This window comes from Leishmania martiniquensis, chromosome 11 (assembly GCF_017916325.1).
Source record: "Leishmania martiniquensis isolate LSCM1 chromosome 11, whole genome shotgun sequence".
Classification (NCBI taxonomy): domain Eukaryota; phylum Euglenozoa; class Kinetoplastea; order Trypanosomatida; family Trypanosomatidae; genus Leishmania; species Leishmania martiniquensis.
In genome coordinates this window covers 129,414-142,000 of record NC_090146.1, presented here as the reverse complement: position 1 = coordinate 142,000, position 12,587 = coordinate 129,414, and the positions used below count along the sequence as shown (strand labels likewise).

Genomic DNA, 12,587 nt, shown 5'->3' with positions numbered 1-12,587 from the left:
CACACAAACGACTGAAGAAGCAGGGTGGGATGGTGGGGGGTGAACTTTCGAAGGGTGTGTCGCTACAGACCTTTGGGCTGCGCGCGCTTCTTTCGTTATTTGGGTTGGTATGCTTAACTTACGGAGAGCGTCCTCTCCAGGAGAGACGCGCCAGACACACGCACATAGCTCGCGACACTGAGACTGTTACCGCCAACATGACAAAAGACAGTCATACAACACGCGCAAAAAAGAAAAACAGGCGAGAACGGAGAGAAAGACACGCGCAACAGCTGCGGATGGGTAACACAAATCAGAGACACCACACACAAAAAAGGGGGTGAGTGAGAGATGGAGGGGGGGCCGAATGCTCGAGAGACGGAGAGTCAGACGCTAAAGGGGAGGGAGGGAGGGAGGCGTGGATGTACACCTACGTGCCGGCATGAAGAGTAGCTCGTAAGGTATGGGATCATCAGTGGCCACCGGCACTCTTTTCCATGCCTTTGCCCCCCCTGCAGCAGCGGTGACTTTGCTTTACTGCCCCACTTGCGTGGAAACGAGGATAGAGGGGCGGGGGGGGGCGCTGCCTGTGGCGTCGATGTGAGTTGAAAGGGTGAGTGACATGGAGTCCTGTGCGCACGTGGGGTCAATCACCGAAGTAAGCGGCCGCCGTAGCGTAAGGAGCCGTATAACAGATAAAGAAGCGCATATAAAGAAAAGGCCGGCACATTTGTGAGCCTCCTCGCCTCATACTTGAGAGTGGTCCACAATACCAAGGCAGCGATGTTAGTGAGGGGTGCGTGGGCCATACAGGCCACGGATCTACGACCAAGAAGAGACTCGTGGACACACATACGCAAACAGAGAGGATCGCTCAGTGAAGCAGAGCGTAGAGCCAGAGAGAGAGGTTCGGAGAGGGGCGGAGGGGGGTGGGGGGTTGCGCATGAACTCCTCGCCGGACAGTGGAAATCAAGAAAAGGCCTCAACCGGAGCATTAAAAAAGGGGACGAGGATAACCCTCGCACAACAACGCATACCACGACGACAACGACGCCCAATCGGCAAAAAAAAACGCATAAGCGTACCGAAGAACAAACGTACATAAGTAACGGCTCTGTGTGGCTCTGCGTTGCCCATCCACTTATGGCGATCGCACCCGCCGCGTAGGCGCGTGTGCGCTGCAGGGCGTTCTGAGTCCGGGCCAAGAGGGAGAGAGGGGCCAAAAAAGGTGCATATTCCTGCGTAGAGGCGTGTCTCCGTGTGTGTGTGTGTGGCAGAGGCACCCCTTAGACAGATGCGTCCGCTGCGCTGCCCCAACATTGCACATACAGAAGAGGTGCAGGGAGGAGGAAGAAGGGCCCGTACGCGAAGCGAAGAGATACGCACTCTGTTGAGCGCATGCGCGCATATGGGCGACCATCACTGCTTCGCCCTTACAATAGGAGTTGCCTTGCGTCCTGCGGGTGGTGATCGCTCGGTGTGAGCCTACACAAAGGCGCGCACGGCTCCCTTCGCAGACCTCGACTCGCCCAACGTTGTAGTGGGAAGGCTGCCCGCGCCTTGTCACGACGTGGCTGCCCCACATGGGGCGAGCTATCCATCAAGCGTGAGACGAGAAGAGGCGCATACAGTGCACACTCTCACACACATATATATGGGCCGTATAGTGCGCAAAGAAGTGCTTGTCACTCCTCCCTGCGCCTCTCCACGAAACGCGCACGTGCAAGAGGTCTTCAGCACACAGACACAGACACATATTCCCGGCGCCTCAAAAAGAGTGCGGGGGCGCGAGAGGGAAGGCCGGGAGGGGCACACAGTTGGAGGCGGCAGTGAAAGACCTATCCTCAACATCTTTCCGCGCACCCTTGGATCGAACGCGCAGATATCCAAAAAGGGGGACGTCACCTGCACACACACACACACTTACACGCAGATCTGTAGGCGGAGAGGCGTAATCTGTCACTCCTTCATTCGGTCAGATTGTAGTCATCATCATCGTTGTTCGGCGGCGGGTCCGCGGCGGCCTCGTAGTCAAGCATCGCCTGCAGCGTTGCCAGCCGCGCCAGCTCTTCCTCGGTCGGCTCTGGGTGCGTCAGCATAGGGTGCATCTCGCGATCTTTCGACCTCTGACAAGAGTGCGCTGCACCGCTAAGGTCGAGGTCGCGCGTGCTGCTGCTCAGCGAGGCGGACTTGCGTCTGGTCGGCGAGCGTTCGTGACGGCTCGCGCGCGGCAGGTCAGGACCGTTAGGCTGCTCGACTGGCGAAGGTGTCATCAGCTTCTGCCCGTGCACCGAGCGGCCGGAAGCGCGGAGGGTGCCGTTGACAGCGGGATGCGGTGCGACAGGGCTCAGCGCCGCCGCGACGCCCTTCTGCTGAGTTGCCGGGCGGCCGTTGCTGGTCGCCACATGCGCTGCGTCCAACTTGCTCGTCTTAATCGGCGTCTTCTTCGGCGGGGCCACGTTGGCCGGTGCTGCAATCATATCCGCAGCCGGCTTCTCATCTTTCACCGGCGTGGCCGTGCTCATGATGGCTGTCGCTGGTGTTTTACTCTCGGTGGCGAGGCGATGCATCTCAGTGGTGCGCGGCTTGGACCCGTTCGCTGCTGCGCTCTCTACTGCTGCTTCCTTGACACCGGAGCGCTGCGGTGAAAACAGCGACGGCTCAGAGGATTGCTCCTTACTGACGTGAGTGGGGGAGGGGTGAGGCGTGTAGACGCGCACCGACTTTGAGGTGGCCGGTGTGGAGGTCGCCGTCACGCCACTCTCTGACGGCGAGGCGCTGCTACGGGTATTTGACGTGTAGGACGGTGCCGGCGCACCGCTGTGGGCGTCCGACGAGCGGCGGCGGCGCCGCAGCAGCAGCATATCCTCCATTAGCCTGAAAGTGGAAGCGGCGGTGGGGTGGCCCTCACGTACGGCCGAAGGCGTTGGCGTGACGTAAGAAGCGGGGGGCGCGGCTGCGCTGTTCGCGCCGGCAGAAGGATTCATGAAGGCATGACCAGAGGGGACGAGAATGGTGCTGGGGACCGAGTCTATCGGTGTCACTGTCGCTGCTGCGGCGCTTGGCGTTATCAGTGCGGCCGCTGTGCGCTGCGGCAGGAGTGTGTTGGGGCTGCCGTTAGAGCCGGTAATACGTGAGGTTGTCAGCAGTGGGCCCAGGGACGGTGGACGAGCGCGATGGGGTACCACAGCGTTCGCGCGAACGCTCGGCGGCGGCGGTGACATCGGCGGCGGCGGCGGCACAGGCGCGGCAACGGTACTGTTGTAATAGAGGCGGCTGTTGGCGGACTCGAGCGTGGCCAGGCTCTGAATTGTGTCGTAGACGAGCTGCACATCGGAGTTGGGGGAGGGATAGATGCGTTTGAAATTCTTCAGCTTGGTGTCCTCAAACTTGCGGCGGCCATGGACGTACGGTGGAACCTCCTCCTCGCTGTTCATATGGGCCGCTGCAACGGGGCTGTGGTCGAGTGATGAGTCTAAGTCGTCGGCGCCAGCACTGCGCGAGGTGTTCCTCCTCAGCTGATTCCCGTAGAGAGGGTGGTTGCTGGCCCACGGCGGCATGTTGCGCTTCGCAAACTCGTCGCGCTCCCGCTGCCGGTCCTTTTCATAGTCCGTGGCCTTGCAGTCGATGATGCTCCAGACCTCTGAAATCAGCTTACTCTTGATGTCGAAGTCTAGCGGTGTCTCCGTGGCGAAGGACGGGGTGTGGTTGACCTCGATGAGCCACGGCTTCATCTTGCTGTCGATCAGGATGTCGAAACCGAGCACTTCAAAGCAGCAGTAGCCCTCATTGAAGCCGGTGGGGAAGCACGAGTCGTACACCTTCGCGATCATCGGCTGAGCGGCGAGGATAGTCTTCACGACGATGAAGCCGACCTCGTCCCAGAAGAGGTCTGGCGAGTGGCTGCCGTCGGCAAGCCAACGGTTCAGGAAGCCGAAGTTACGTTTGTTGCCCACGTCCATGTGCTCCACATCCGTGTTGAAGACGAAGTCTGAGCTTTTCTTGTTCACGGCGTAGTTCGTGAGGTGCTTGCAGGCCTGCTTCACGTTCTCCTCGTTCGGGATCTCGTACGGCTCTGTGCAGATGCGCACGAGCCCGTCGTTGAAGAGGAAGATGGACGGGTGACGGATGGAGGTGAGCAGCACGTACACGCGCAGGTCAAACTTCTTGCCTTCCAGCAGCAGTGGTCGGTGCACGTACTCCTGAACAATGTAGTTGTCTAGGGTGTGGTCGTCCAGCGCTGTCAGGGGGTCGCGTGCCACGATGATGCCGCGGCCCTGGCAGCCCGAGTTCGGCTTCAGGATGAAGTACTTGAGGACACGACGCTGGCGGACGGCTGTCATGTACTGCGTGAACTGCATCCGCTCGCTCCGCATCGACCACGTGCGCGGGTAGTACGCAAAGTGTGAGGGCAGCTTACGGCGTAGCTTCCCCAGCGTTGTGCCCAGGTGTCCTTTGCGGCAGAGGAGATACATGGATGGGAAGTGGTTGGTGCGCTGCCAGTTGCTCAGCCGCACGAGCCGCATGAGGGACAGCACCGTATCGCTCCAGCAGAGGTTGAACTTGTAATCGTTCAGCTCATCCTCCGTTGTCTCGATATCGAAGCCCATCTCTTCCGCCATCTTGCGGATGAGAGGGTACTTTGTGAGGAACACGTTCAGCACCTTGCGCGGCTGGCGGGAGCGGCGGGCGAGTGAGGCGCCTTGCTGTGCCGGGTGGAGTGCCAGCCTGTATGCATCTGATGGACGTGCTAGGTCAGCCATCCGCATCCCACGCAGGTTGACAGAGGGGCGAGAGATGACGATGTGCTTACTGTCGCGGTGCACCTCCGCGACCGTGATCACCTCTTTCTGCGACACGACAGAGACGGCCGTTTCCTCCGTCATGGCGGCTGCCGTTTCCATCGTTGAGGCCAAGGCCGCTGGCGCGGCGACGTCCACCGCTTCTGGCGCAGCGCCATCATCTCTGTCGTCCCTCACCTTGGAATCCTCGTCGGCGGTGTCGCTGGGGCATGTTGGCTGTGGGCTGCCCACTGTGACGGGCGAGTGGGAGGGAGGGGACGCCATAACCTCCGTGTTCACCTCTATGGTAGGCGCACACGCGGAGACGGGCGCTGGCTCAAGCGCGCCGATCTTGGCTGCTGTACGTGGCGCCTCAGTACCCACTATACACTCCTGCTGATGCGGCTCGTGGCAGGTGCGCTCCGCCACAGCCGCGGCACGCTGAGGAGTACCGGCGGCTTGGCATTGCTGTGGGGTTGATTGCGCACCTAACGCCGCATGCCCGGCAGCAGTGGAGGCACCATTGGACGCAGGCGGAATGGACGCTGACGGCACCTGGCGCTGGCGCTGGCGCTGGCGCTGGCGCTGCTGCAGCGGCGACATCCGTCGCCTACGCGTCTGCTGCGGCGCTGCCGCAGCCGGTTCTGTAGCACCGTCCACAGAGGTCGAGGGATCCACAAAGCGGGTGCGGCGCTGACCCGAGGTACGGCCGTTCTTCGCTGCACTTCCGTTGCCCTTTAGATCGCCTGCGGCACCCACGGGTACCCGCCGAGACAATTTCGTCCTCTCTGCTGAAGCTTCAGTTTTGGACGCGCGGGACTCCGGCTGCGCCGACACAGCTCGAGCAGCTGGAGGGGGTGCGGAGAGGTCCTTACGGGCAGCCGGCAACTCGGCAGTGGTGCGCCGCGAGGTTTTGGACGGCCGACCGCGCACCTTCGCTGGTGCATCGAGATTCAATCCGCCGGCGACGCCATTTTTTAGCCTCTTTCCGCTCGTCACGACAGCGGCCGCGCTTGCAGAGGACGCGCGGTGGATGTGACCGTTTGCCTTTGCAGCCGGGGTAGCGTGGGATTTGAGATGGCGCGGGGTGCTACACTCGACTTGATACGGTGTGTGGATTTGAATCTCAGCAGGTGCAGACGCCGGTGCCGCCTCCGTACAGGCCACGTTTTCTATCGCCTTCGTCACCGCGCTAGGCACGAGTTCAGGTTCAAGAGCCGCAGGCGCACTCGCCGGCGCCATGAGCTCTTCAACGGATGCCATGACAGAGAGAAAGAGGGGGGGATGGAGGGAGGGGGTGAAGGAAAAGTGAAGCGGGGGAGTCTGATGCGCGAGACTTGCGTCGGCACAAGGGAGGGAGGGGAGGGGAGAGGGGGAAGGGGACGGGGTGATGGGAAGCGACTCACAGGGGAGAGAAAGCAAGAAAAGAGCACCAAGCAAGCAAAGGAGAAGAGGAAGAGGTGACACACCCACACTGACAGCGCGTGCACGTTCGTGCGCCCGTTCTTCCTCTGCGGAGAAGCCAAAGAGTGAGATCAGAAGAAGAGCGGGAGGGCAGCGGGCGAGCACGTATAGTCTCTGATTGGATCTGCAGCAGGTGCACGGCGGGCTTGCTTCGACTCTCTACTGACCGTCACCAAGCACTCGAAAGGGTGTGCGTAGAGGGGGAGGGGGCGCGATGGTGCGACGCTTTCAGACCGTCAGAGGGAGAACAGCGAAGAAAAAAATGTGCCGCTCGTTTTCTGTTGCCAATAGGTTCTTGAAAAAGCAAAGGGTTGGGAGTGTCACTGCTTCACCAACTGCTGGTATCGACGCAGGCGCGTAGGGCGTGTGCCTGCCCCGTGGCCGCCTCTGAGGGCGACGTCAGTGAAGGGCTTTGACAAAATAGGAAGAGGGCGAAGAACACGCACGCACGTACACACAGAGAGAGGGAGAGAGACAAATAATGACAGGGGCGACAACACCACTCGTCCCCGCCCAGGAAAAGGGGGAGAAGGCAAGAGAGGGAGGGGGAGTGGGTGTGGGTGGGGGGGCAACACGCTGCAGTTCCCTTCACCGTCAGGTATGCCTGCGTGCAAGAAGCAAACGAGAGGCAGAGTAAAGCGAGGCGAGGCGCCTTTTTATCGACAAGGCTCAGATACCCGCGCGGTCAACAGAGAGTGCCACGTGCGTGTTCAAGGCGCGCGTGACTGCTGCGCTGCAGTTGTCTCTCTCTCGTTTCTTTTTCTGCAGGAATGCCGGAGGGGGGTGGGGGTGGGTGGCCCCGTGGCGCTGGGGGGGAGGGAGGAGAAAGGGAAACAGTTTGAGTGGTATCGACGGTGCGACGCGTTCGCTTTTTGCCTTTCCACTCGTGTTACCTGTGTGTGCGCGCGAGTCTAAGATCTAATCCGCTGGGACGGATGGTCAGCTTGCACAAGAACAAAAAAAAGACAAATAATTATATGTGCACTGAGGAGAGGCAAATAGGGAGAGAGACAGAGACAGCACAACGGGCTAATGGAGTGGCGCGTGCGTGAGGAGACGGGAGGAGTTCGCGCGGGGTGGGTCGGGGAGAAGGCAGCAAAGATGAAGATGATTGAGGAAGGGGTAAGCCGCAGCAGCCACAGCGATGACAACAAGATACGCTAACAAGGACAGAAGCGCACAGGAGAGGGAGGGAGGAGAGGGGAGAGATGCGCGCGCTCGAGCACGTCAATATTAACAGGAAGGCAGAGGCGAAAGTGTAGGAGGAGGAGGAGAGAGAGGGGGAGGGGGGGGACTGCTGTGCTGGCTTCGTATTGGATGGATCTGTGACTCTGCGGAAGGGGCTGAGATGAACGGCGGCGGTGATGGTGGTGAGGGAGGAAGAAGAAAAAAGAGACGCGACGGCCCGTGGCACCCTACGAAGGGCCCTCGGGTGGGTCAGAGATGCTCTTTTACGGCCAACTTTTTTTTTCCTCAATAGCTCCGTCCCTCTCGTGATGCACAGCGATACACACACATATATATATATGTTTAAAGAAGGAGAGGGGGGTGGGGACCGAGAGGAGGTGCTGGCCAAGGGGAGCGGGGATGGGGGTGGGGGCTGAGGAGCTGACAGTTCACACGGATGCACGTGCGTATATAAATATATATAGAGTTATATATGTGAAGTTCTGCGGAACGGGTAAAGGAGAAGGGCACTGCAGAGAGGGGGAGGGGGCTGATAAGGGTGCGGGTGTGCGCGCGCGTGGGTGGGAGGGCTCGTGGTGTGCAGGGGGTCGGGATGAGCCGAGAGCGGAAAGTGGACCTCCCCCTGTGCACGTACAGTGGGAAAGGGAAGAGGCTCCTCCTCACTGCCGGAGCGACTATTCGATTCACCGAGAGGGAGGAAGGGTGGTGGTGGGGAGAGGGGTTGTCTCAAGCAAAGCACACCGTCCCCGGGTAGTAATAAGAGAACAGACACCAAAAATTGGAAGAGAGGCCCCACAGTGGCACGCGATGTGTGTGTGTGTGTGCGGCGGCGGCAATCACACAACAGCAACGACGACGAGACAGCGAACAACGTCTAACGAAGAGATAAACGAACAGAAAAAACGCGCCAATCAGAATGTCCCTCGCTTTTCGACTTCACCCTTTTTTTGTCCGGGGGTGTGATGTGATGTGATGTGTATGTTTCTTTGTTGAAGGGTGCGTACGCGCGACAAACGGCGTCACTGAGAATGGCGTTTATGTCGAATGGACGCACCGCACGACTGAGAACGACGACGAAGACGAGGGAGAGAGGAGAAGAGGAGAGGGGAGATAAAAAAAAGAGACAGTGAGGGGAGAGACCAGACAAAAATGAAAGGGAAAAAGGTGAGAGTGAGTGAGTGAGTGAGTCGGGGAAAAGGTGTCAAACACACACGCCACTGTTTCATGCGCACGTGCGGCAGCCGCATCGTTTGGGGAGAAAGACAGCCACAACGTCGGAGTGTGTGTGCGTGTGTGTGTATGTGTGTGGGTGTATGTGCGTGCGCATAGAGAGAGAGAAAGCCGCGTTGGGTATTTTTATTTATGCATCAGCGGGCGCCGTCAGTGGGAAGGAGAGGTGGCGGAGGCGGTACGGTGAGAGGGTCAGGGAGGGGGAAGGGAAAGCAGTTGTGCTTCCAGTCGGGCGCCGCCGCGGGGAGAAGCGTACGCGCACGCGACCATAGGGCACATGGAGGCTTCGAGGAGCCGTCCCTTCTTCACAGGGAGGGGGAGAGGGGGTGCGGCCAGAAAGAACCCGCACGCCAAGCAGACAGATGCCTTGCGGAGGCAGGTGCTTCGAACTTGACTACCCCCACCTGCTGCCCATCGTTCCTTACCGACGTCACTACGACAGCGCGGTCGACGAGGGGGGCGAGGAGATGAGGAGGTCGTATCGCCTTGCTTTTGGCTTGCTTGCATATTATATACGCACGTGACACGTGCTAGGAGCTCCCCATACATGACGCGCAGAAGCAGCGTGGCCATTCGTGCGGACGCTGCCAAGTGACAGCTGGCAAGCTCTAATATACATACGTATGGCTACACTACGCGCCGCTTCCCTGGGAGCGCCTTCCAGGCACCTCACGTGATAACAAAGGGAAGAGTCGATGGAGAGGGTAGATTCGGGAGGGGAGGGGCACTCACCCCTCCGTGCGGGGCACCTCAGACGTGCACCACCTCACTCTCTCTGTGCGCGAAGGCGGACCAGCCCCTCCTTCGTCCTCCCTCCTATCCCTTCTCCGCGCTGCACGAGCCCCGATAGCTGCAGGACCACGTGCCTACGACGCGGGGGAGGCCAGCGCGATGCCCCGCCGCGGATGACGGCGGTCTGCTCCTGAGTGGTGTTGCGGCGGAGAGCATGTTTCTGCCATCCAAGCGATGGGCGAGGTGCCAGCGTGGCAACAGCGCACCCCCCTCCCCCTGTCTACTGGGGTGGGGAGGGCCTGAGCCTCCCTGAGGGGGAGGGGGGAGGAGGGATGCGCCAGGCGGCGACCGGCATAATGGGAGGGACCGTGAGGCAACGTACAAGGCGCGTGAGCCGGCTTCGAGGCAGCGACCGCGCTCCGATGGCTGAGGCTGCGTTGCTGCACCGCGTGCCCACGGCAACTCCGCATCACGCGACTGGGCGTGTAGCAGGCCGGGCCGAAAGGGGGGCGGAGTGAAGTTCGACTCGTTTGCTCCATACGGCAGTGAGTGAGAGAGTCGACACACGTTGGCGATTCGTAAGAGGAGCATTCATCAACACACACACACACAGACGCCATCAAAACGGGCCGGCGTGCAACGCACTTCTTGTCAACTGGCCACGGGAACGAAGGGAGCCACACTCTGATCTTCACCAGTACAGCAGCCCTTCTACCTCCCCCCTCCCCTCCCCCCCACACACACTGTCAGAGCGGGAGCACGACGCAGTGGGGAGTACTCATGACTAGAAGCGCAAGCTGCAGAGGCTCGGGCACCAGGGATATCGGCATGACCAGTACCTCAGGCTTCAGCGCACCGACCTGCTTTACAATCTGCGTGAGCGCCACTTCCGGCGTCGCTTCGAGGCTCACGAACGGGAATTTCTTTGAGACCTTCAGCGCACAGACCGTCACCGGAGAGGCTGCTGCGCGTGGCGTGGGCTCAGTTTTAGCGTTGCCGCCCGCAAACGTCACGGTATCACCATGCTCTGGTCCCTGGGGTTCAACCTCGTCTGCTTTTCGTGGCTCAGCAGGGTCGACGCTGCCGACCGGCAACATCGGCAACGCTGCCGCCGTGGCAGGAGGATGAGAGGTGCTTGTGATGACCGGGAGTGTCTCGAGATACCGCTTGAAGGCTTCTAGTGGACAGATGCGTGCTGAGTCGCCTTTACCGTCAGCAGCGACGCCGCCACCGTCGTCGATACGATCTGCATCACCGGTGCTGTCGCCATCTAGAGAGCTTGACGTGGCGATCACAGCAAACGTGATCTGGTCCACCTGCGGCGCATGGTGGGGGCGAACACAGCGATTTTCAACATATCGTACGGTCGCCTCCACTGCCGCCTGTACGTCCTTTGGCACCTGTGGAGGTGCCGCTGACGACGCTGTTGTCTGGGGGGCAGCCTCCTCGTTTCCACACCTCGTCTCCACTACCGCGGCCGACTCGCATCGGGGGCCTGCTGGCACAGCCACCACGATTGTAAAGCGAACCGGCGGTGCGGATGCTGTCACCGTCGTCGTCGTCAACGCCGGGCGCCACTTCACACCATCCTTTTTCACGTAATACAGGGGGTAGCGGCTGCGTAGCTCAAGAAGGATGCGCCGCGCCACTGCCCCGAGGGCATACACCTTCCCCTCTTGCCGCTGACCGACGCCGAGAAAGAGAGCAGCGACGTGGCGGTGCTCCGCGCGTGCGGTGGCGTACTTCACCACCGCCATCGCTCTCTTCTCGTTTTCTGGAATGCTGCCAACCGCGCTCGCTCCCTCCGGTGCAGCACCGCTGCCAGTGCTGGTGCTGCTCCCACCCAAGACCTCTACCGCTGCCTCGGCCTGCTTCTGCACCGGACGGTGGTCGGAACGCTGTCGAGCCGCACCTGCACCGGCCCAACATGAGGCGTGCTTCTGTGCCTGCCTAGCCCTAGCGTGCGCAGCCTGTGAAGCTGCGGCACCACTTGATGGCCCGGCGGTGGCATCCGCTACTGCGCCACCGTCGGCGTTGTCACGGGTCCAGACGGTCGAGGCGCAGGCCGTCTCCATTGTGTAGTGCACTCTGTCTTTCAGATATTTGTTCGTGTGAATGAACCGCAACGTTTCAGTGACTACATTGGCGCAAGACATGGGGGTGTTGCCTAGCCCGCTGGCGCCAACGGCGTTAGCCCGCGTCGTTGGGGTATCCCAGACGTGAGCGAGGATGAGCAAGCCTTCCTTCGGCGACATGGGCGATGAGAGGTTTGAGCCGGTGGCGCACGCCACCTCGATCGAGCGAAGAGACCCCTCGGAGCCGTCACAGAGCACAAGCTCCGTCATGGCGATGGTGACTGAAAGAGAGAAACAATGCCGCGGAGGAGACAGTGGCGCAAGAAAGGGTGATGATTCCAAGGCAGTCTTGCAGTGCGTAGAGGTGTCTGTGCGGTTGCCTTCGTTGTTGCGAGGATACGCTTGTCCACGTCCCGCTCGCTGTCACCCAAAAGGGAGAGGAGAGAAGACGGCACCTTTCTTTAAACTTTCTCAGTCGCAGTGGTGGCGGTACATAAGTGGTGCTACGTGCATGCGAGTGTGTGTGGGCATGTAATGGATGCAGCGTCCAGGAATGTGCTTGGGGCAGCACCGTAAGCGAAAGGGGGGGTGTGAGGAGGCGGATGCGCGCAACCCGCGAACGGTAATGATCGCTGGGGGAGGGAAAGGCTCGCGAAACGCGGGAGGACGGCGGGTCCGCACCGGCGCCTTGGCACGGGGCCGAAGCGACGGAGAGGGTAGATTCGGGAGGGGAGGGGCACTCACCCCTCCGTGCGGGGCACCTCAGACGTGCACCACCTCACTCTCTCTGTGCGCGAAGGCGGACCAGCCCCTCCTTCGTCCTCCCTCCTATCCCTTCTCCGCGCTGCACGAGCCCCGATAGCTGCAGGACCACGTGCCTACGACGCGGGGGAGGCCAGCGCGATGCCCCGCCGCGGATGACGGCGGTCTGCTCCTGAGTGGTGTTGCGGCGGAGAGCATGTTTCTGCCATCCAAGCGATGGGCGAGGTGCCAGCGTGGCAACAGCGCACCCCCCTCCCCCTGTCTACTGGGGTGGGGAGGGCCTGAGCCTCCCTGAGGGGGAGGGGGGAGGAGGGATGCGCCAGGCGGCGACCGGCATAATGGGAGGGACCGTGAGGCAACGTACAAGGCGCGTGAG

General features: G+C 60.9%; 2 protein-coding genes across 2 annotated transcripts; both read right to left on the bottom strand.

Moving 5' to 3' along the window:
• Positions 1–1,946: 1,946 nt before the first annotated feature.
• On the bottom strand, positions 1,947–6,023 carry LSCM1_06551 (uncharacterized protein; the record flags this gene model as incomplete). Its single annotated transcript, XM_067323968.1, has 1 exon — positions 1,947–6,023. One exon carries the CDS (start codon positions 6,021–6,023, stop codon positions 1,947–1,949), a length of 4,077 nt encoding a protein of 1,358 aa, XP_067180509.1.
• Positions 6,024–10,120: 4,097 nt separating this feature from the next.
• Positions 10,121–11,719, bottom strand: LSCM1_06550 (uncharacterized protein; the record flags this gene model as incomplete). The annotated part of the gene is made up of 1 exon (XM_067323967.1): positions 10,121–11,719. One exon carries the CDS (start codon positions 11,717–11,719, stop codon positions 10,121–10,123), a length of 1,599 nt encoding a protein of 532 aa, XP_067180508.1.
• Positions 11,720–12,587: the final 868 nt, after the last annotated feature.